General features: G+C 50.7%; 2 protein-coding genes across 11 annotated transcripts; both read left to right on the top strand.

Annotated features, from left to right (window-relative positions):
* Positions 1 to 933: 933 nt before the first annotated feature.
* On the top strand, positions 934 to 11,468 carry PIGO (phosphatidylinositol glycan anchor biosynthesis class O). Of its 6 annotated transcripts, none has more exons than XM_061132162.1 (11): positions 934 to 3,792; positions 4,813 to 4,849; positions 5,905 to 6,048; positions 6,236 to 6,359; positions 6,654 to 6,831; positions 7,173 to 7,352; positions 7,601 to 9,125; positions 9,668 to 9,871; positions 10,081 to 10,295; positions 10,899 to 10,969; positions 11,122 to 11,468. In XM_061132162.1, exons 1-11 carry the CDS (start codon positions 3,694 to 3,696, stop codon positions 11,381 to 11,383), a joined length of 3,039 nt encoding a protein of 1,012 aa, XP_060988145.1. In that variant the 5' UTR covers positions 934 to 3,693; the 3' UTR covers positions 11,384 to 11,468. The 6 variants fall into 6 exon arrangements, with proteins under 6 accessions (XP_060988145.1, XP_060988142.1, XP_060988141.1 ...); XM_061132159.1 differs by having other exon boundaries at positions 3,665 to 3,792; positions 4,813 to 5,324; XM_061132158.1 differs by having other exon boundaries at positions 3,716 to 3,792; positions 4,784 to 5,324.
* A 138-nt stretch (positions 11,469 to 11,606) lies between these two features.
* Positions 11,607 to 19,171, top strand: FANCG (FA complementation group G). 5 transcript variants are annotated; one of them, XR_009691040.1, is made up of 14 exons: positions 11,607 to 13,485; positions 13,675 to 13,765; positions 14,501 to 14,632; positions 14,923 to 15,125; positions 15,622 to 15,757; positions 15,933 to 16,063; positions 16,157 to 16,303; positions 16,432 to 16,583; positions 16,951 to 17,017; positions 17,281 to 17,570; positions 17,723 to 17,769; positions 17,939 to 18,094; positions 18,583 to 18,674; positions 18,791 to 19,171. XR_009691040.1 is itself a non-coding variant. In XM_061132166.1 (14 exons), exons 1-14 carry the CDS (start codon positions 13,390 to 13,392, stop codon positions 18,885 to 18,887), a joined length of 1,869 nt encoding a protein of 622 aa, XP_060988149.1. In that variant the 5' UTR covers positions 11,607 to 13,389; the 3' UTR covers positions 18,888 to 19,171. The 5 variants fall into 5 exon arrangements, 2 of the variants coding, with proteins under 2 accessions (XP_060988149.1, XP_060988150.1); XM_061132166.1 differs by having other exon boundaries at positions 18,551 to 18,674; XR_009691042.1 differs by lacking the exon at positions 18,791 to 19,171 and having other exon boundaries at positions 17,931 to 18,094.
* The last annotated feature ends 394 nt before the right edge of the window (positions 19,172 to 19,565 follow it).

Below are 19,565 nucleotides of genomic sequence, written 5' to 3'. Positions count from 1 at the left end.
CTGAAATAGAATTTATTTATCCATTTAATAACCTCATTGAATTCCAACTATATGCCAGGAACAGAGGATACAGTAATAAAATTTCCTACTCTCAATGAACTTACATCCTATTTAGAAGGGACAAATCATTAATAAAGATGCTAATGAGTTGTGCTACAGAGGAAATTAAAGGAAGGGAGATGGGGAACTTGATGGGGCTGTAACATTAAGTAGAGTGTTGCAGGAACCCTCGCTGATGGTGCATTTAAGCTTAGATATGGAGATGAGGGGAAGATACACTTGGCCATCTGGGAGTAAAGCTAATAGATTGCAGACACACCTAAGGCAGAGAATGGCTGCCTTACTGGGGAGAGCTAAGGAGCTACGGTGGATGGAACAGAGTTCGGGAAATAAAGGGCAGCTAGATGAATTGGATAAGGAGGTGGGGAGATGGTATGTAGACTGGTAGGGCCACTGAAATAATCTGGGCTCAACTCTGAGATGAGAAACGACTGGAGAGGTTTTCTGCTTTGTTTTAAACGGTAGTTTTTCTGAGATGATTCACATACACTGCAATGCACCTGTGTCAAGTGTAAATGCAATAATCTGTAATATATTCACACAGTGTGCAACTGTCATAATCCAGAACATTTTCATCACTGCTCTCCCATTCCCACCCTGCCACAAAACCCCAGTACCCATTAGTAGTCATTCCTCTCTCCCCTCAGCCCTAGACAACCACTAATTTTATTTCTGTGTCTATAGCTTTATGTATTCTTATAAATGGAATAATATGTGCTATTTTGTGATCGGCTTTTTCTACTTAGCATGTTTTTGAGGTTCATTCATGTAGCAGCATTTAGCCACTTGTAGTACTTTATCTCTCTTTTTTTTTTTTTACTGTATAGATATAGCATATTTTGTTCATCCATTCATCAGTGAAGGCCATTTGGGTTGTTTTTACCCTTTGGCTATTATGATAAGGCTACTGGGAACCTTCATGTGCAAGTTTTTGCGTGGTCATATGTTTTTCATTTCCCTTGGGTATATATCTACCAGTGGAATTGCTGGGTTATATGGTTACTCTGTTTAACCTTTTGAAGAACTGCCAAATTTTTCAAAAGCTGATGTATCATTTTACATTTCCAACAGCAGTTGGAATGATTTAGGTCATTCAGGTATGACCTAAATCAAACCTCTTATGATTATACAGTGGAAGTGAGAAATAGATTTAAGGGACTAGATCTGATAGAGTGCCTGATGAACTATGGACAGAGGTTCGTAACATTGTATAGGAGATAGGGATCAAGACCATTCCCAAGAAAAAGAAATGCAAAAAAAGCAAAATGACTGTCTGAGGCCTTACAAATAGCTGTGAAAAGAAGAGAAATGAAAAGTAAAGGAGAAAAGGAAAGATATTCCCATTTAAATGCAGAGTTCCAAAGAATAGCAAGGAGAGATAAGAAAGCCTTCCTCAGCGATCAATGCAAAGAAATAGAGGAAAACAATAGAATAGGAAAGGCTACAGATCCTTCAAGAAAATTAGAGATACCAAGGGAACATTTCATGCAAAGATGGGCTCAATAAAGGACAGAAATGGTATGGACCTTACAGAAGCAGAAGATATTAAGAAGAGGTGGCAAGAATACACAGAAGAACTGTACAGAAAAAGATCTTCATGACCCAGATAATCACAATGGTATGATCACTCACCTAGAGCCAGACATCCTGGAATGGGAAGTCAAGTGGGCCTTAGGAGGTATCACTACAAACAAAGTTAGTGGAGGTGATGGAATTCCAGTTGAATTATTTCAAATCCTAAAAGATGATGCTGTGAAAGTGCTTCACTCAATATGTCAGCAAAGTTGGAAAACTCAGCAGTGGCCACAGGACTGGACAAGGTCAGTTTTCATTCCAATCCCAAAGAAAGGCAGTGCCAAAGAATGCTCAAACTACTGCACAACTGCACTCATTTCACATGCTGGGCTTCAGCAATATGTGAACCGTGAACTTCCAGATGTTCAAGCTGGGTTTAGAAAAGGCAGAGGAACCAGAGATCAAATTGCCAACATCTGCTGGATCATCAAAAAAGCAAGAGAGTTCCAGAAATACAGCTATTTCTGCTTTATTGACTATGCCAAAGCCTTTGACTGTGGATTACAATAAACTGTGGAAAATTCTTTTAAGAGATGGGAATACCAGACCACCTGACCTGCCTCTTGAGAAATCTGTATGCAGGTCAGGAAGCAACAGTTAAAACTGGACATAGAACAACAGACTGGTTCCAAACAGGAAAAGGAGTAGTCAAGGCTGTATATTGTCACCCTGCTTATTTAACTTATATGCAGAGTACATCATGAGAAACACTGGGCTGGAGGAAGCACAAGCTGGAATCAAGATTGCCGGGAGGAATATCAGTAACCTGAGATATGCAGATGACACCACCCTATGGCAGAGAGTAAAGAACTAAAGAGCCTCTTGATGAAAGTGAAAGAGGAGAGTGAAAAAGTTGGCTTAAAGCTTAACATTCAGAAAACTAAGGTCATGGCATCTGGTCCCATCACTTCATGGCAAATAGGTGGGGAAACAGTGGGCATAGAGGCTGACTTTACTTTTTTGGGCTCCAAAATCACTGCAGGTGGTGATTGCAGCCATGAAATTTAAAGATGCTTACTCCTTGGAAGGAAAGTTATGACCAACCTAGACAGCATATTAAAAAGCACAGACATTACTTTGTCAACAAAGATCCGTCTAGCCAAGGCTATGGTTTTTCCAGTAGTCATGTATGGATGTGAGAGTTGGACTATAAAGAAAGCTGAGCGCCGAAGAATTGATGCTTTTCAACTGTGGTGTTGAAGACTCTTGAGAGTCCCTTGGACTGCAAGGAGATCCAACCAGTCCATCCTAAAGGAGATCAGTCCTGGGTGTTCATTGGAAGGACTGAACTGAAGCTGAAACTCCAATATTTTGGCCACCTGATGCAAAGAGCTGACTCATTTGAAAAGACCCTGATGCTGGCAAAGATTGTAGGCAGGAGGAGAAGGGGACAACAGAGGATGAGATGGTTAGATGGCATCACTGACTCAATGGACATGAGTTTGGGTAAACTCCGGGAGTTGGTGATGGACAGGGAGGCCTGGCGTGCTGCGGTTCATGGGGTTGTAGAGTCGGACACGACTGAGCGACTGAACTGAACTTTCTTCACACCCATACCAATACTTGTTATAGCTATCCTCCTGGGTCTGAAGTGATATCTCCAACATTTTACTGGTGGCTAATAATACTGAGCATCTTCTAATGTGTTAATTGGTCATTCATGTATCTTCTTTGAAGAAATGTCTATTCAGATCCTTTGCTCATTTTTGAATTGATTGTCTTTTTATTACTGAGTTGTAAGATTCAGTGAAAAACTTGGGAAGGATGAATAATAAAAGCTATCATTTGGAGTCAGCTTGGCAAAAAAGGGGAAATAAATAGTATCCCTATTTTACAGACGAGGTAATGTCCAGTAATGACAGTGAGTGGCAGAGCTAGGAGTCAAGCTAAGTTTGGCTTCAGAAACCTAGATCTTAGTCTTAACCAAGAATGGACAGTGGTTCCCTCAACTCTTCTAGCTTAATGCCTTGCCCCGGATTCTAAATTACTATACTCTCCCATTAAACTCCTCAGGCCAGCCCTGCGTTCCTTGCCGAACTTCCTCGGAGGCGCCAGCAGATGGCGACGAAGATCCCTGTGGGTCGCTCTATCCGTCGCTCGCACCTCTGTGGTGCCGGGCCGCAGGCGCCGTCGCTGCACTTCCGGGCGCCATTCAAGGTGAGGCAGGGGCTCCCCAAACTCTCTTACTCTTGCTTTTCCCAGAAATTAGGGGCCCTCCTTCCCCACTCACAGAGCTCTCAGTCTGGCGGGCCCAGTACCCGGTCAAGGTGTCCAGCCGGAGGCCGGACAGCCATCGGAGGAGGCAAAGCCATCTGGACGTCTGGGTCCCAGCGAGGCCCAACCGCCTTGAGACCTCGCGCCTCTGCCCTGCTGAGCCCGGAGGTCGCGCTTCTGTTCTGGTTATCCTGGGTGTCCGGAAGCGGAGTACGACTCCTAAGTCCCCGCCAGGCGGCGCCGTCAGCCTGGCCAGGATTCCCCTGTGGCTGCGAGCCTTGGCCACCCCAGGGGTGTTGAAATTGGCGAGCAGAGAGGACAAGCGGGCTGTCGGAAAGCAGTCTACCACTTGGAATAAGTTTCCCCTGGATTGTGTTTTCCATCATTAGGATCTCCTGACGTACATATACAAATTCTTATGCTCCACCCTCACAGATCCTGATTCCGAGGATCTCGGGTGACGTTTTTATTTTTACTTTTGGCTGCCCTGTGTCTTCCTGGCTTTGCGTGGGCTTTCTCTCCTTGGAGTGAGTGGGGGCTGCTCTTCCTTGCAGTGCCTGGTCTCATTGTGGTGGCTTCTCTTGTTATGGAGCACTGGGCTCTAGAGTTCGGGCTCAGGAGTTGTGGTGCACGGGCATGTGGAATTTCTCTCGACCAGGGATCCCACCCGTGTCCCCTGTGTTGGCACGTGGATTCTTGAGCACTGGACCATCAAGGAAGTCTGAAAGTCAGCATTTTAAAAACACTCACTCCAGGTTGATGCCGGTAGTCTGCACACCTCACTTTCAGAAACTCTCATATAACTGATGGAGAGGACCACTGCTTTAGGTTGGCTATGGAACTGTTTATCTTCAGAAGAGCTTCCAAGAGGAAGTGATTCTGACAGGGTTTTGTATTGAGAGACTAGAATATCTACTGGTTCTTTGCCTCACAGTGATGAATTCCCTCTCCTGCCACTACCAGGATGCAGAAGATCTCAGTGCTGCTTTTCCTGGCCTGGGTGAGCTTCCTCTTCTACGCCGGCATTGCTCTCTTCACCAGTGGCTTCCTGCTCACCCGTTGGGAGCTCACCAACCATAGCAGCTGTCAAGAGCCCCCAGGTCCTGGAGCCCTGCCATGGGGGGGCCGAGGGGAACCCGGAGCCTGCTGGATGGCTTCCCGATTCTCTCGGCTCGTGTTGGTGGTGATAGATGCTCTGCGATTTGACTTTGCCCAGCCCCAGCGCTCACCTGTGTCTGGGGAGCCTCCTGTCTCCCTGCCTTTCCTGGGTAAAATGGGCTTCTTGCAGAGGCTCCTGGAAAGTCAGCCCCACCATGCCAGGCTCTACCAAGCCAAGGCTGACCCCCCGACCACCACCATGCAGCGCCTCAAGGCCTTAACCACCGGTTCACTGCCTACCTTTATTGATGCTGGCAGTAATTTTGCCAGCAGCGCCATAGTGGAAGATAATCTCATTAAACAGCTTTCCAGTACAGGTTAGTCCTCCTTGGAGGCCAGGAGTACCTTGGCAAATTTCTTTCAAAGTCAGAGAATCAGAACTTTGGGTGCCCAGCTGCATGTTTGACTAGCTAGTACAGGAAGGAGAAAGAGACCACAGCCCTGCATGCAGGGGGAGTACAGGTGCAGGCTGTGTCCTGGAGTTGCTAATCTTGCACGGGGTATTGGTTTTACTTTTGGGGAGCTGTTGCTTAAGGGGCATGGGAGAGATGAAGAGTTGTGGGTCTGGTATCCTCACAAAGTGTGGAGGAGAAAGCAGAGGATCCAGGCCCTGTCCACTCATTGACTGGGAAAAAGCAAGATGCACCCAGGAAAAACAGAGCAGCCAAGATAGAGCCAGCGTCTGAGAACTAGCAGAGCCTTTAATAGGAGCAAGTAGTAAGAGATCTGGGTGGAGTATTGTTGTCAGGGAAAGCTTCCTGGTAGAAAATGGTAGGTCTCGAAGGATAAAGAGTTGTTGAATGAATTGCTGTGCCTTAGAGTGCACGGTTGGGAATTCCAATAGATCTTTAAAAGGCCTCTCCTCTTCCTCCTCCCCTGACTCCTATGTCCGTGCAGGAAGACGTGTGGTCTTCATGGGAGATGAAACCTGGAATGATCTTTTCCCTGGAGTTTTCTCCCAAGCTTTATTCTTCCCATCCTTCAATGTCAGAGACCTAGAGACAGTGGACAATGGCATCATGAAACACCTCTACCCAACCGGTGAGCACGGGGTCTGAGGCAGGCTGACCAAGACTGGGCGGTGGGGAGGGCTGTGTCAGTTACAAATTCTGAAATTACCATGGGTGCAGTGGCCTGGGTCTCTGTCCCTGGACATGGGAACATCAGAGCCTGGCTGGGGTTGAAGAGTGAGCCTTAATCCCATGTGCTTAGGTTCTCTCCTTCACAGTGGACAGTGACAAATGGGACGTGCTGATTACTCACTTCCTGGGTGTGGATCACTGTGGCCACAAGCATGACCCTTACCATCCTGAAATGGCTAAGAAACTTACCCAAATGGATAAAATGATCCAGTGAGTGTGGGATTTTGGCTGGGGGAGTGGGTTTGTGTCTGAGATGATATGTGGTCCCAAAAGAAAAAAATCCATATATGGGGTCCCTTTCTTGGTTGAATTCTGTCTTTAGGCCTTTCTTTGACACTAGGGGGTCTCATCCATTTTGAGTAACTCAGTGTGTGGTTTTGGGCAGTAGGGTTGTGACTGAAGAGGTGTCTTTCTGCCAGATGTCTAGGCCCCACTAATGGAAGTTATGGCTGGGGGTACATGGGCCCCTGAAAAAAATATTTATCTCTCCCTACCTCCTGACAGATTTCTTGATCCCCCCAGGGGACTTGTGAAGCGTCTGAAGAATGACACACTGCTGGTCGTGACTGGGGACCATGGGATGACCATCAGTGGGAACCACGGAGGAGAGAGTGAGCTGGAAACCTCAGTTGCACTTTTTCTATATAGTCCCAGAGCTCTCTTCCCCAGCGCTCCTGCAGAGGTAAATCCTAAGATGTGCTTTGTGTGGTTTCCTGCTGTTCAGCTTACATCATGATCATAGCATTCTTGTGGATCCCTCCATTTTAATTCCCCAAATTCATGACCCTGGGCATCCTCCACTCTTGTTTCCTGCCTAAGTCCCCTATGTCTTCCACCCCAAACACTGACCTTACCTCTTTTTTTTTTTGGCTTCTCTACATGGCATGAGGGATCTTAGTTCACCAACCAAGGATCGAACCTATTCTCCCTGCGGTAGAATCACAGAGTCTTAACCACTGGACCAGGAAGTCCCTAGACCTCACCTCTTTGGTGAACCTGTTGACCCCTGTCCTTGTTCTCTAGAAGCCAGAGATAATTCCTCAGATCAGTCTTGTGCCTACGCTGGCCCTGCTGCTGGGCCTGCCCATCCCATTTGGAAACATCGGGGAGGTGATAGCTGAGGTGTTCTCAGAGATTGAAGACTCCCAGCCTCGCTCCTCTGCTCTGGCCCAAGCCTCAGCTCTGCATCTCAATGCCCAGCAGGTAAGTAATGGGCTGGGCTTCCAGGTGACAGAGTTAAGTTGGGCATGGGAGAAGCATAATGACCCACTTTATTATCCCTTGTTCAGTCTTAATCACACATTCCATAGCCATGTCCTCCCTCTCCCTCTGTCCTAGAGAGATTTTGGGTTCCTGATTTCCAGATGCCCTTTTTGGTAGTACCTATCTTTGCCCGTGTCCCAATTTATGTCTCTGAGCTTCTCCCTTTGGTCCCTGATCTTTTTTGCCAGGTGTCCCGATTTCTTCACACCTACTCAGCCACTGCTCAGGACCTTCAAGTACAGAAGCTGCATCGATTGCAGAAGCTCTTCTCCAAGGCTTCTGCTGACTACCAGCGACATCTGCAGAGCCCCCAGGGGGCTGAGGCAGCGCTCCAGACTGTGATTCCCGAGCTGCAGCAGTTCCTGCGGGGAGTTCGGGCCATGTGCATTGAGTCTTGGGCTCGTTTTTCTCTGGTCCGCATGGCAGGGGGTGCTGCTCTTTTGGCTGCTACCTGCTTTCTTTGCCTACTGGTATCCCAGTGGGCAGCATCCCCAGCCTTCTATTTCGGCCCTCTCCTAAAACCCATGGCCTCGGGTCTGAGTGGGGCCATGGTGTGTGCTGGACTCCTGGCATCTACTGGGCTGAAGCTGGATTTCGTGGTTGTAGGGGCCATGGCTGCAGTGGGCTCACTCCTGCCTTTTCTGTGGAAAGCTTGGGCGAGCTGGGGATCGAAAAGGCCCCTGGCATCTCTCCTTCCCATGCCCGGGCCAGTCCTGTTGCTCCTGCTCTTTCGCTTTGCTGGTTTCTTCTCCGATAGCTATATTGTAACCGAGGCCAGGGTTGCCCCCTTCCTTTTGATCTCACTCATCTTGCTCCTGGTTGCCCGACTTCACTGGGAGGGCAAGCTGCTGCCACCTAAGCTACTCTCGATACCTCGCCTTGGCTTTTTGACTCCAACAGGCCCTCCGCAGTACAGTGCCATGCATGCCGTGGGACTTGGAGTTGGGTTGCTTTTATGTATAAGGCTAGCAGGACTTTTTTATCGCTGCCATGAAGAGACACCTGTTTGCAGCTCCTCTCCCTTGCTGAGTCCCTTGCGATCCACAGTGGGCGGTCGAGCCAAGAATTTGTGGTATGGAGCTTGTGTCGGGGCACTGGTGGCCCTGTTAGCCTCTGTGCGGCTGTGGCTTCGCTGCTATGGCAATCTCAAGAGCCCTGAGCCCCCCATGCTCTTTGTGCGCTGGGGGCTGCCCCTAATGGGGCTGGGCACTGCTGCCTACTGGGCATTGGCATCAGGGGCAGATGAAGCACCCCCACGTCTCCGGGCCCTGGTCTCTGGGGTGTCAGTTATGTTGCCTCGGGCTGTGGCAGGGTTGGCCGCTTCAGGGCTCCTGCTGCTGCTCTGGAGGCCTGTGACAGTGCTGGTGAAGGCCACAGCAGGTGCTCCGAGGGCCAGGACTGTCCTCACTCCCTTCTCAGGCCCCCCCACTTCTCAGGCTGACCTGGATTACGTGGTTCCTCAAATCTACCGACACATGCAAGAGGAGTTCCGGGGCCGGCTAGAGAGGACCAAATCTCAGGGTCTGCTGACGGTGGCCGCCTATCAGTTGGGGAGCGTCTACTCAGCTGCTGTGGTCACGGCCCTCACTCTCTTGGCCTTCCCACTTCTGCTATTGCATGCAGAGCGCATTAGCCTTGTGTTCCTGCTTCTGTTTCTGCAGAGCTTCCTTCTCCTGCATCTGCTTGCTGCCGGGATACCCATCACCACCGCTGGTAAATACATGTCTCAGCCCTGATTCATCCACGGACAGTAGGGATGTAAGTTCGGCCCCTCTTATCTTTAGGGAGGTGTTGCTCCTCAGGATCTTCACCTTGATACAGGGTCTCATACCCCCCAGTCAAGAGGGTCTTCCTGATGGCCTCTCTCTTATCTGCTGTGGCCAAGCTAACTGAACCCTCCCAATTGACTTTCAGGGCCAGCAGAATTCATGGAGGAGATAGACACACAGTACTCTAAGACTCAGTTTTTATGGAAATGCTGCATCCTCATGAGTGCATTTCCTGATTTTCCAGTGATGAGAGATAGTGAACTGTGTGTATATGAGAGAAAGAAGTTGCCCACAGATTACAGCAGTGGGGTTTTGTGCCAGGGAGGGAATTCGAATAACAGAGTGTTGATTATTAGAAGGTTGGGGTGTTGGGGTTGCGTGTGTAGGAGACTTAGCGCTGAGGTGGTCGTTGTGTGTGGTCTCAGGGCAGTGGGCTGCGGGGGAGGGAGTGGGACGTGACCGTAAGAGGCACATCTGCTCCCCCAGGTCCTTTCACAGTGCCGTGGCATGCAGTCTTTGCGTGGGCCCTCATGGCCGCACAGACCTTCTACACCACCGGCCACCAGCCTGTCTTTTCAGCTATCCAATGGCATGCAGCCTTCGTGGGAGTCTCAGAGAGTCGTGACTTTACCTGGCTGTCTGCTTTCCTGGTGGGAGCCAACACCTTTGCCTCCCATATTCTCTTTGCAGGTACCTCCTCATTCCTCCCTTGCTTCCACTGTGGCTTTGTGGAAGGAGAGGAAGCCCCTGCATTTGAGTAGGGAAGATCATTTTGTTAGATCTTTGGCACCCCTGGGCCTGTGCTGATTGGAGGCTGAGCCAGCTAGAGTATGTGGGGGACAGGGTCACTTGGTCCATGGGTCTTCCGTTGATTCTAGCCCTGCCTTTCTCTGAGGCAGTAGGTTGCCCGTTGCTCTTGCTCTGGCCCTTTCTGTGTGAGAATCAAGGATCCCGGAAGAGGCGGCAGCCCCCAGGAAATGAAGCTGAGGCCAGAGTCAGGCCTGAGGAGGAGCAGGAGCCACTGATGGAGATGCGGCTCCGGGATGCACCTCACCACTTCACTGCGGCACTGCTGCAGCTGGGCCTCAAGTACCTCTTTGTCCTTGGTATTCAGGTGGGTGCCAGGGACAGATCATGGAGTGAGTGATCTTTTCACATGCGTGGACATCGCCTTCTTTCACACTTTGCGAAAACCCTAGGAGAGAGCCTTGACTGAGGCTTAGATAAGTGAAGTGATTGCCCAAAGGCCAGTGACCTCAAATGGCAATACTGAGACTTGAACCTAGGTCTCCATCCTAGTCTTGGATTGTTTCCTCTCTCCAGGCTAGATCTGGACTTCATGGTTGCATTTGGGGATTACTCCATTGGACAGACTGGAAAAGCTGAGGTGATGGTCAGGATTCTTTCCCAAGCTGTGATAATTAATCTTCCTTTTGTTCAGAGGCAGGGTGTGTGACTCTGACATTCCCTCCACCCTGAGAGGCCGAGCCCGAGTGTTAAGAGACACAGATGAATAGTGCTTGTCCACGGTCACACTGCAAGTCATAGTAGGGCCAAGAAAAGAATTAGCTTTCCTAACTCTTAGCCCAGAGTTCTTCACTGACGGGTACTGCTTTCCTTCCCCTTCCATTCTTCACAGGGGTCTGCAGCAACTCTCTACTTGACCCACTTCCTCCTCCCCTTCCCAAATAACTTGACCCCTCCTCTCTTCCCTCAGATTCTGGCCTGTGTCTTGGCAGCCTCCATCCTCCGCAGGCATCTCTTGGTCTGGAAGGTGTTTGCCCCCAAGTGAGTGGATTTGCTTGAGAAATGTTGCTGTGGGGAGGGTGAACCTTGGAGCAAACAATGAACATCCAGAATGGACAAGGTTTTGCCTCATTGGGGAAAAGACTCTAGATCTACTGTTTGTGTCCTTTGAGATTCTCTACCTTTCTTTGCAGGTTCATTTTTGAGGCCGTGGGCTTCATTGTGAGCAGCGTGGGACTTTGTCTAGGCATAGCTTTGGTGATGCGAGTAGATGGTGCTGTGAGCTCCTGGTTCAGGCAGTTAGTTCTGACCCAGCAGAAAGCTGGAGAAAAATCTAGCCTGGTCTATACGGGTGCTGGATCATCTGCAAGAGAGGCTCAGCCACACCTCTTACCGTCATGCAGCCAGGAACCACTGACATCTGGGACTTCATTATTTTATAATTCAAGATCATAGTGGAGCCTAATTCCTGACTCCTGCATTGGATACATCTGAGGAACTGAGGGGCTGTCTCCAAAGTGGAATAAAATAATAATGTAAATGTATGTGTCTGAGGTGTGGGGAAGCCCCGACTGTCCTATAGGGGATATGAGGAAGTTCTGTCTCCCTTATCCAGGCACGGATGGGATCAGCTGTCTTACACAGACCTGGCTGCATCTAAGACCCTTTGAGAAGTGGTTGGAGTTGTCTGAATTCACTTCTCCCAATTCTTTGCAAATCACCACTGTTTTTCCACCTGCCATTTCCCTTTGCCATGGGATGTATCTTACTAAATTCTTTTGCTTTGGCCGATAACAGAGCTGCGTCACGGGGCACAGACTCACTGTCTGAAGCCCCAGTAGTGCTGTGATCCTCCGTGTGTGCTCACTTCAGAACACTCTGCCCTCTCTCCTTTGGAGGCCTCCCTGGAGCAGACCTGCTTGCCCATCTCACACACCTTGTCCCATTGATTATTCCTGACTTGGGGCCTAAACTGTATGAACCTGAAGATCCTCAGGTGTCTCCGTCGCCCCTCTATGTTGTGTTAAAGTGCTGGCATGAAATCCTCATGGAAGTGTCCACTCAAAACATGGGAAAGCGGTTTCTGAGAAGGGTCAGCACTGGGGTTTGAGGGTGCCCAGAACAGGAAGAGATGAGACCACTTGAAGAGATGAGGTATATGATTTGCAAATAATTTCTCCCACTTTGTGACTTTTCTTTGACTTTTCTTGTATTTCTTTTCTATTGAGAAATCATCTCTGAATTTTTTTTCCCCAGTTTTACTGAGATATAATTGACATCACTGTTTAAGGTGTACAGCACAATGGTTTGACTTACATCTTTGATGGTGTCTTTGTGGCAGAAGAGGTTTTAATTTTAATCGAGTCCAGTTTATCCATTTTTAGTTGACTGTGTAGATGGCAAGGGTCGCAGTCTGTTTTTTCTTTGCATGTAGAGCTCCAGTTCTGTTGCCTCCGTTTGTTGAGGATCGGGCAGGTACATCTGAGCAGCGCGGGGGGCACAAGCCGGGGGCTGCGCTGCCAGCCAGTCGGACCGCATGTGGTTGAACAGACTGGAGAGCATGCTGGTGCCTCACGGTGATAGGATGTGCCGATTACCAAGGGTCTCCGTCCCCGGTCGGTTCTTATTTATTTAACTTATGGCTGCGCTAGGCCTTTGGTGCTGCACCTAAACTTTCTCTAGTTGCCGGGAGCAGGGCTACGCTTCCTTGTGGTGGCGGGCTTCTCCTTGGGTGACTTCTCTTGTTGCAGCTGGCAGAATCAGTAGCTGTGGCTCCGGGGCTTAGTTGCCCCGAGGCATGTGGGATCCTCCTCCATCAGGGATCGAACCGTTATCGCATTGGGGATCTCAATCACTGGACCACCAGGAAGTCCTGGTCCGCTCTTTTTGAAGAGACTTCTGGGGCTGGACTTTTCCTGGCGGCTCCCACTGGTACTACAACTCCCAGCATGCATAGGGCGGGCCAGCCTGCCGCGGCGGGGGAGGTTCCCGGCCCGTGTGGGCCTTTGGCTGGGAGGGAAGGGCTTCGCCGCGGGTTCCGGGTGTTTGAGGTCAACTTCCCAAGGCTTTGGCAGCCTCGATGGCTGAACTGCGGGACGGCGAGCCCTACGACCTCCCCACTCAGACACGCCTCCGGCCTCTGGTCTGGCCCCTTCTTTCAATTTCCCGCGAGGAGTAAGTAACCCTTGAAGACGACCAACCGGCGCCTAGCATTTTGCCAACCGGGCCAACCAGAAGCGCGGGTAGAAAAGGCGGAGGTGGAATCCCCGCCAAGCAGAGGAGAGTCCGTTTCTCCCGGAAAAGGTAGGCCGTCCTGACTGGAACCTCGCGAACAGCAAAGGATTCTTGGCCGGGAGCAGAAGTGCACGAACCCTTTCTTCCTTGCTCAGTGGGGGCTCCAGAGGGGCCAGGCTTACCCTTCAGCAGCCCCCTTCAGGTGTCTGGGCCCAGCCTTGGCTATCATGGCTCACAAGACTCCTCTGGGCTCTTCAGCCTCACACGTCAGCTGCCTGGACCTGTGGAGGGAAAAGAATGACCAGCTAGTTCGACAGGCCAAGGTAACGCGGTTGCTGGGACCCTTGCTTTGCAACCCCCAGATACCAGGACAAGAGTATGCAGTGGATTTACTCTGGCCAGTGGGGAGGGGCTGAGCTTGACCTCCCCTAAAGAACCAGAAATGGCTGGAGAATGACACCCCTTGCCACAGCTGCAAGGAAAGTACTGTTATCCCATCCCACAATTGACAGGTTGCTCAGGACTCAAGTTTGCCTCTGAGGCGACAGCAGTTGGCTCAGAATGCACTGGAAGGGCTCAGGGGACTCCTCTGTAGTCTGCGGGGTAAGTAGGGCCTTCCCCAGGATGGTCACTCCTGCGCTCCGCAGCCAGAGACCAGTTCCTCTTTTGCATGTCTAGAATTGAGGCGATTACTCAGGGGGTAAGGGGTCCTGTTTAAGACACAGACAGGACTGGAATGGAATCATCTTTGTACAGGTGAATCTCTCCCTTACACACACACACACACACACACACACACACACGCATTGGAAGGAGCAGTTTCCAAGATGGCCTATTTTGTACAGGTGAATCTCTCCCTTACACACACACACACACACACACACACACACACACACGCATTGGAAGGAGCAGTTTCCAAGATGGCCTATTTGGGGTAAGGGGTCCTGTTTAAGACACAGACAGGACTGGAATGGAATCATCTTTGTACAGGTGAATCTCTCCCTTACACACACACAGACACAGACACAGACACACACACACACAAGCATTTGAAGGAGCAGTTTCCAAGATGGCCTATTTGGGGTAAGGGGTCCTGTTTAAGACACAGACAGGACTGGAATGGAATCATCTTTGTACAGGTGAATCTCTCCCTTACACACACACACATACACACACACAAGCATTTGAAGGAGCAGTTTCCAAGATGGCCTATTTGGGAAACATTCTGGCCGTTCTATAATCTACCAGAATGGGTTCTTTATTGAGGCCATTTTGCTTGGGGTGGGGTGATCTCTTTCACCCGAGAGTAGTCTGTGAGATCAGCGTTTGTTGCTCCAGGGCTCCCGGCGACTGTTTCTGTTCTCCCTTTGGAACTGACTGTCATCTGCAACTTTATCACCCTGAGGGCAAGCCTGGCCCAGGGCTTCGCTGAGGGGCTGGCACAGGATATCCAGCAGGGCCTAGAGAGAGGTGAGGGCAAGAGCGCCTTCCATGCCCCTGCCGGCCTCAGTCTGGGCGTAAGCTCTTGAGAGAGGTGAGGGCCAGAGCGCCTTCCATGCCCCTGCCGGCCTCAGTCTGGGCTTAAGTTCTTGCAGGGGGGATAGGAGGAACAACATAATCTGTCACCTTCACAGAGATGCTTTGCTTTGATCCTCCATGTGTCCCTCAGACCAGGAGCACCTTTGTGACCTTCGGGCTCCTGCAGAGAGGGAAGCCAGATGAGGCTGCGTCTCAGCTCTATTTGTGTGTCTACTCTACAGTGCTGGAGACGCAGGGGCAGCCGGAAGCCAGGCCGGAACACGGGCTCAGGGGGCTGTGGGACTCCGCCCTCCGTGCTTCCTCCCTCCTGCCGGGGCTGCTCCCTGCCCTTCACCACCTTGCTGGCCTGCAGGCTGCCCTCTGGCTGACCACGAACCGTCTTGGGGATCTGACCTTGCTGCTGCAGACCCTGACTGTTAGCCAGGTAATTCAGATAGTGATCTGGATCTAAGGGTCTCTTTCCTCCTCCCACCCTTCCTAGCTGCAGTATCATCATCATGTGCTGGAAAGGCTGCTGGGTTGGGGTTCAGAAGACCCTGGTTCTCTCAGGACTCTTAGGTGACCTTGCTCTGATTTGTTCCTCATTGGAGGGATTTTCTTGGGAGCTTGATTATCTTGGGTAGAATTAGGGCTCTTGTGACCTTGCTGAAGTCACTTCCCTGCTTCAGTCTTTGCATCAGTAACCCAAACATGGTCCCTGCTCTGTGTCCTCGTGGACTTACCCTGAGTGAGAAGATTCAAGATCATCACTGCCCCAGATTTTTCTTCCTACCTGTATCCTTTCCCCACAGCTATTAATCTCTTAGAAATGAGGGAACAAGAATCAAGAGGACCCTTGAGTTTAAAGTCCAGTCAGGGCAGACTGAGATAGAGTAGGGGTGGTTACAAGCCTGGAACCTCTCATCATCCTTCTTCCCCAGAGCAGGGCCGCTGAGGATGTGCTGCTGCTTCTGAAAACCTGGAGACCCCCCGCTGAGGAGTCAGATGCTCCGCTGACCCTGCAGGATGCCCGAGGCTTGCGGGATGTCCTTCTGACAGCATTTGCCTATCGTCAAGGCCAGTTAGCAATCTGACTTGTCCCTTGCCCTCCACTTCCTGTCTTAAGAAGTCCTCTGGGCTCACGTCTTTCCTGTCCTGTACCATTCAGCTTGGTGGGACTTCTCTGTGCTCTTCCCCATCAGGCCCGCTTGCCTTGTTGGCCTCTCTAAGCCTACCGCCTGCTTGCCCACAGGCCTCCAGGAGCTGATCACAGGGAGCTTGCCCAAGGCACTGAGCAGCCTGCATGAAGCGGCCTCAGGTCTGTGCCCACGGTCTCTGTTGGTCCAGGTGTACACAGCCCTGGGAACCTGTCTTCGTAAGATGGTAAAGACCGTCCTAGGATGAGCTGGAGAAACCATAGCTTTCTGCTCTGTGAGGGCAGCTGAGGCTCATGTCCTTTGTGTCCTTCACCCCCAGGGCAGTCCGCAGAGAGCTCTGCTCTACTTGGTTGCAGCCCTGAAAGAGGGATCAACCTGGGGTCCCCCACTTCTGGAGGCCTCCAGGCTATATCAGCAACTGGGGAACATAGCAGCGGAGATTGAGAGTCTGGAGCTGCTGGTTGAGGTAAGGAACTGTGCCAGGTGAAGATGCGGGAAATGCTGAGATGCTTGTGTTGGTGTGACTAGTCAAGGTTTAAGTAGAAGGATGTATAGTTCCCGGAGATTATAGATATACTTTCTTCTTTTTGTTAGGCTTTGAGTATCACTCGTATCCCTGAAGCCCGTCAGCTTCTCATTGAGGTAGAGTTATTACTCCCACGACCTGACCCAGCCTCACCCCTTCACTGTGGCACACAGAGCCAGGCCAAGTACCTGCTAGCAAGCCGATGCCTACAGACAGGAAGGTGAGGTCCATCTTGCTCACCTGAGCGCCCCTCCCCACTTCTGATGCCTCCCCTGTGGTGTGACTGCTTCTGTTCTTGCAAGTTGAGAGGATAAACAAGTCAGGGGTGGGATACAGGTCCCCACAGTCAGCTTCCTGCCTTGCTGCTGGACCTGAGCTGGGGACTCTTTACCCAGTCACTAACCTCCTATATCTTGAAAACTCTATAAAGTCTTTTCCCAGATCCAGACTGTAAATAGTGTAGATCCATACAAGCCAATGTTGGAGTCCCACATCTCACCCTCCCCTCACCCCAGGGCCCTTAGCTAAGAGCTTTTGGAGGGCCCTGCTATGGCCTAAGGTGAGGCTCGTGGGTTATGACTCTTCAGGGCAGCGGACGCTGCAGAACATTACCTGGACCTGCTCGCCCTGTTGCTGGATGGCTCAGAGCCAAAGGTGGGTATGCCACGTTTCTCTGTAGTGGGGTGGGAGAGTTGGAGTTTCCTTTGGAGTAGAGCAGGAGTGCTTTTTTCTGACTTTTCCTCTGCTCTTCTTTCTGTCCATTCTGGGAGACCAGACTGGGAAGGTTCCCAGAGCAAGGGAGATCCAGGGCAGCAAGCAGTGGATGGTCCCTGCATGATACTAGAGCCTGGTGATGGTATTGGAGGTAGTGGTTCATGTCTCCTCAAGACACTACATTGCATTCTCTCCCACCACAGTTCTCCCCACCACCTTGCCCCCCAGGGCCCTGTATGCCTGAGTTGTTTTTGGAGGCAGCAGCAGCGTTGATCCAGGCAGGCCGAGCCCAGGATGCTTTGACCGTATGTGAGGAGCTGCTTAGCCGCACATCATTTCTGCTTCCCAAGAGGCCTCGGCTGTGGGAAGATGCCAGAAGAAGAACCAAAGAGTCACCACACTGCTCACCCTGGGTCTCTGCTACCCATCTGCTTCAGGGCCAAGCTTGGGTGCAACTGGGGGCCCAAAAGGAGGCAATTAGTGAATATAGCTGGTGAGTCCAGGAAGCCAACCAGGACCCTAGGGGAAATGTGGGGGGATAATTTTGCAATTGGGACCTGAGTTGGTGAGCTCTATTTTTAGTCTACTCACCCTGGAGTTTCTGAGGTTGACTCTTCTCTATCCCTGCTCTCTGTCTCACTCCAGGTGTCTTGAGCTGCTCTTCCGGGCCATACCTGAGGATGAAGAACAGGGTGAGCTAGACTTAGTTTTCCTCTGTGGTGGTGGTGGTTTCCTTTCCATGTGTCCTAGTCCACCAAGAGATTTAAGAGAAAGGGACTCCAAACACAAGAGATACGGCATTGAGGTTTTGGGGACGGTCTGGCTGGAAACAAATGTCTTGATTTTTGGAGAGGTCCCCAGGGCCTGCTTCCAGCTGTGAGCAGGGGTGTACATCAGATATGGCGCTACAACAGCTTCGGACAGCTGCCCTGATTAGTCGTGGACTGGAATGGGTGGCCCTTGGCCAGGATACCAAAGCCCTACAGGACTTCCTTCTCAGTGTGCAGATGTGTCCAGGTACGTACATGTGCAGGCCGTCAGCTGTGCACAGACGTGTAAGGACAGAGAGGGCCATGGGGGAGGTACTTGGGGATTAGTTTAAGAGTATGTTCCTTGATAGGAGGGGTGGGTGAGGTTGTGCCTGTATATATGTAGGGATACATAACAGTTGTGCAGACATATGCAAGACATACAAGCTTGTGTGAAGGCCTCCCAGGAGTTCTTTAGGCTTCCTAATGTCTTCAGACACAAAGACCATGCCTGTGCTGAGAGTATGTTGGGCAGGAGCAGGGTCAGCTGAGCCCTTTGTCCTGGGCAGGGAGTGCCCAGGGTTAGGCATTGTTGGCAATGATGTACCCCTGATTCCATGTAGGCAAAACACATCCCTGCTCTAGGCCTTAGTTTCCCCTTTTATAAAATGATGTTAAGTCTATGTCAAGTTCTAAGGCCCTGTGCTCTGGGGTGGGGCTACAGGTAATCAAGATGCTTCCTATCACCTGCTTCAGACTCTGAGGAGGCTGGATCGGAGAGATGAGGCCACTGCTCTCTGGAGGAGGCTGGAGGCCCAAACTGAGTTGCTACCGGAGAATACTGCATGGTGAGGTTTAGGGGGCAGCTGGCTTCTAGAGTCCTTAGGCCTATTGGGGGTGGTGGTGAATTAAGGGAGTGACCTTCTGCCTATCCTCCCTTAGACATCACCCTTTTTGCTTTCAGGTCCCTCCCCCTGTACTTAGAAACCTGTTTGGGCTGGATCCGTCCCCCTGACCGTGAAACCCTTCGTGAGGAATTTCAGACATCTGGAGACTTGTGACCTGTAGCTGCCATGTTTCAAAGAACCAGAACTGGGGCCTCAGTGGGCCATCTGTGGGGAGGGCTTTCTGTTATCCCATCCTTGGGAAATGTGGCTGGAGCTGACCATTCCAGTATATGTCTGGCATTGGAGAGGTTGGTGGTAGTCCTGCAAAATTTGGTCTGGTTACTGCTATTCTGATTCCAGAGAAACCCTGCTTCCACCAACAAGGCATTGACTTGCTCATAGCACCTTTTATCCTGTTTCCCTTTTCATGTGTTGAGTAAAATTTCATATCTACCTGTTGTCTGCCTCCTACATATACTTGAGTGGGAAGGCTCACAGCTTTCTGATTCAGTTGAGTGCCAGTTGTCCATGATACCCTCTTCCAACATCATCTACCTTATGAGCCTTGAGAAGGGGCTAAGGGAATCCTTACTCAAGAAGCAGTGCCTTTAATCCTTGTTGCTGCTGCTGCTGCTGCTGCTAAGTCGTTTCAGTCGTGTCCGACTCTGTGCGACCCCATAGACGGCAGCCCACCAGGCTCCCCTGTCCCTGGGATTCTCCAGGCAAGGACACTGGAGTGGGTTGCCATTTCCTTCTCCAATGCGTGAAAATGAAATTGCTCAGTCGTGTCCGACTCTTAGGGACCCCATGGACCGCAGCTTACCAGGCTCCTCCGACCATGAGATTTTCCAG

This window comes from Dama dama, chromosome 29 (genome assembly GCF_033118175.1).
Source record: "Dama dama isolate Ldn47 chromosome 29, ASM3311817v1, whole genome shotgun sequence".
In the NCBI taxonomy this organism is placed as follows: domain Eukaryota; kingdom Metazoa; phylum Chordata; class Mammalia; order Artiodactyla; family Cervidae; genus Dama; species Dama dama.
Note: the sequence above shows the minus strand (reverse complement) of the source record. Positions and strands in the feature narration are given on the sequence as shown.

Coding starts and splice junctions, on each gene's coding strand:
- PIGO (XM_061132159.1), top strand. CDS start 4,814: ATGCAGAAGATCTCAGTGCTGCTTTTCCTGGCCTGGGTGAGCTTCCTC. Junction 9,126..9,667: donor GATACCCATCACCACCGCTG/GTAAATACATGT, acceptor CTGCTCCCCCAG/GTCCTTTCACAGTGCCGTGG. Junction 10,970..11,121: donor TGGAAGGTGTTTGCCCCCAA/GTGAGTGGATTT, acceptor CTTTCTTTGCAG/GTTCATTTTTGAGGCCGTGG.
- FANCG (XM_061132166.1), top strand. CDS start 13,390: ATGGCTCACAAGACTCCTCTGGGCTCTTCAGCCTCACACGTCAGCTGC. Junction 13,766..14,500: donor ACTCCTCTGTAGTCTGCGGG/GTAAGTAGGGCC, acceptor TTGTTGCTCCAG/GGCTCCCGGCGACTGTTTCT. Junction 17,018..17,280: donor TGGATGGCTCAGAGCCAAAG/GTGGGTATGCCA, acceptor CTCCCACCACAG/TTCTCCCCACCACCTTGCCC.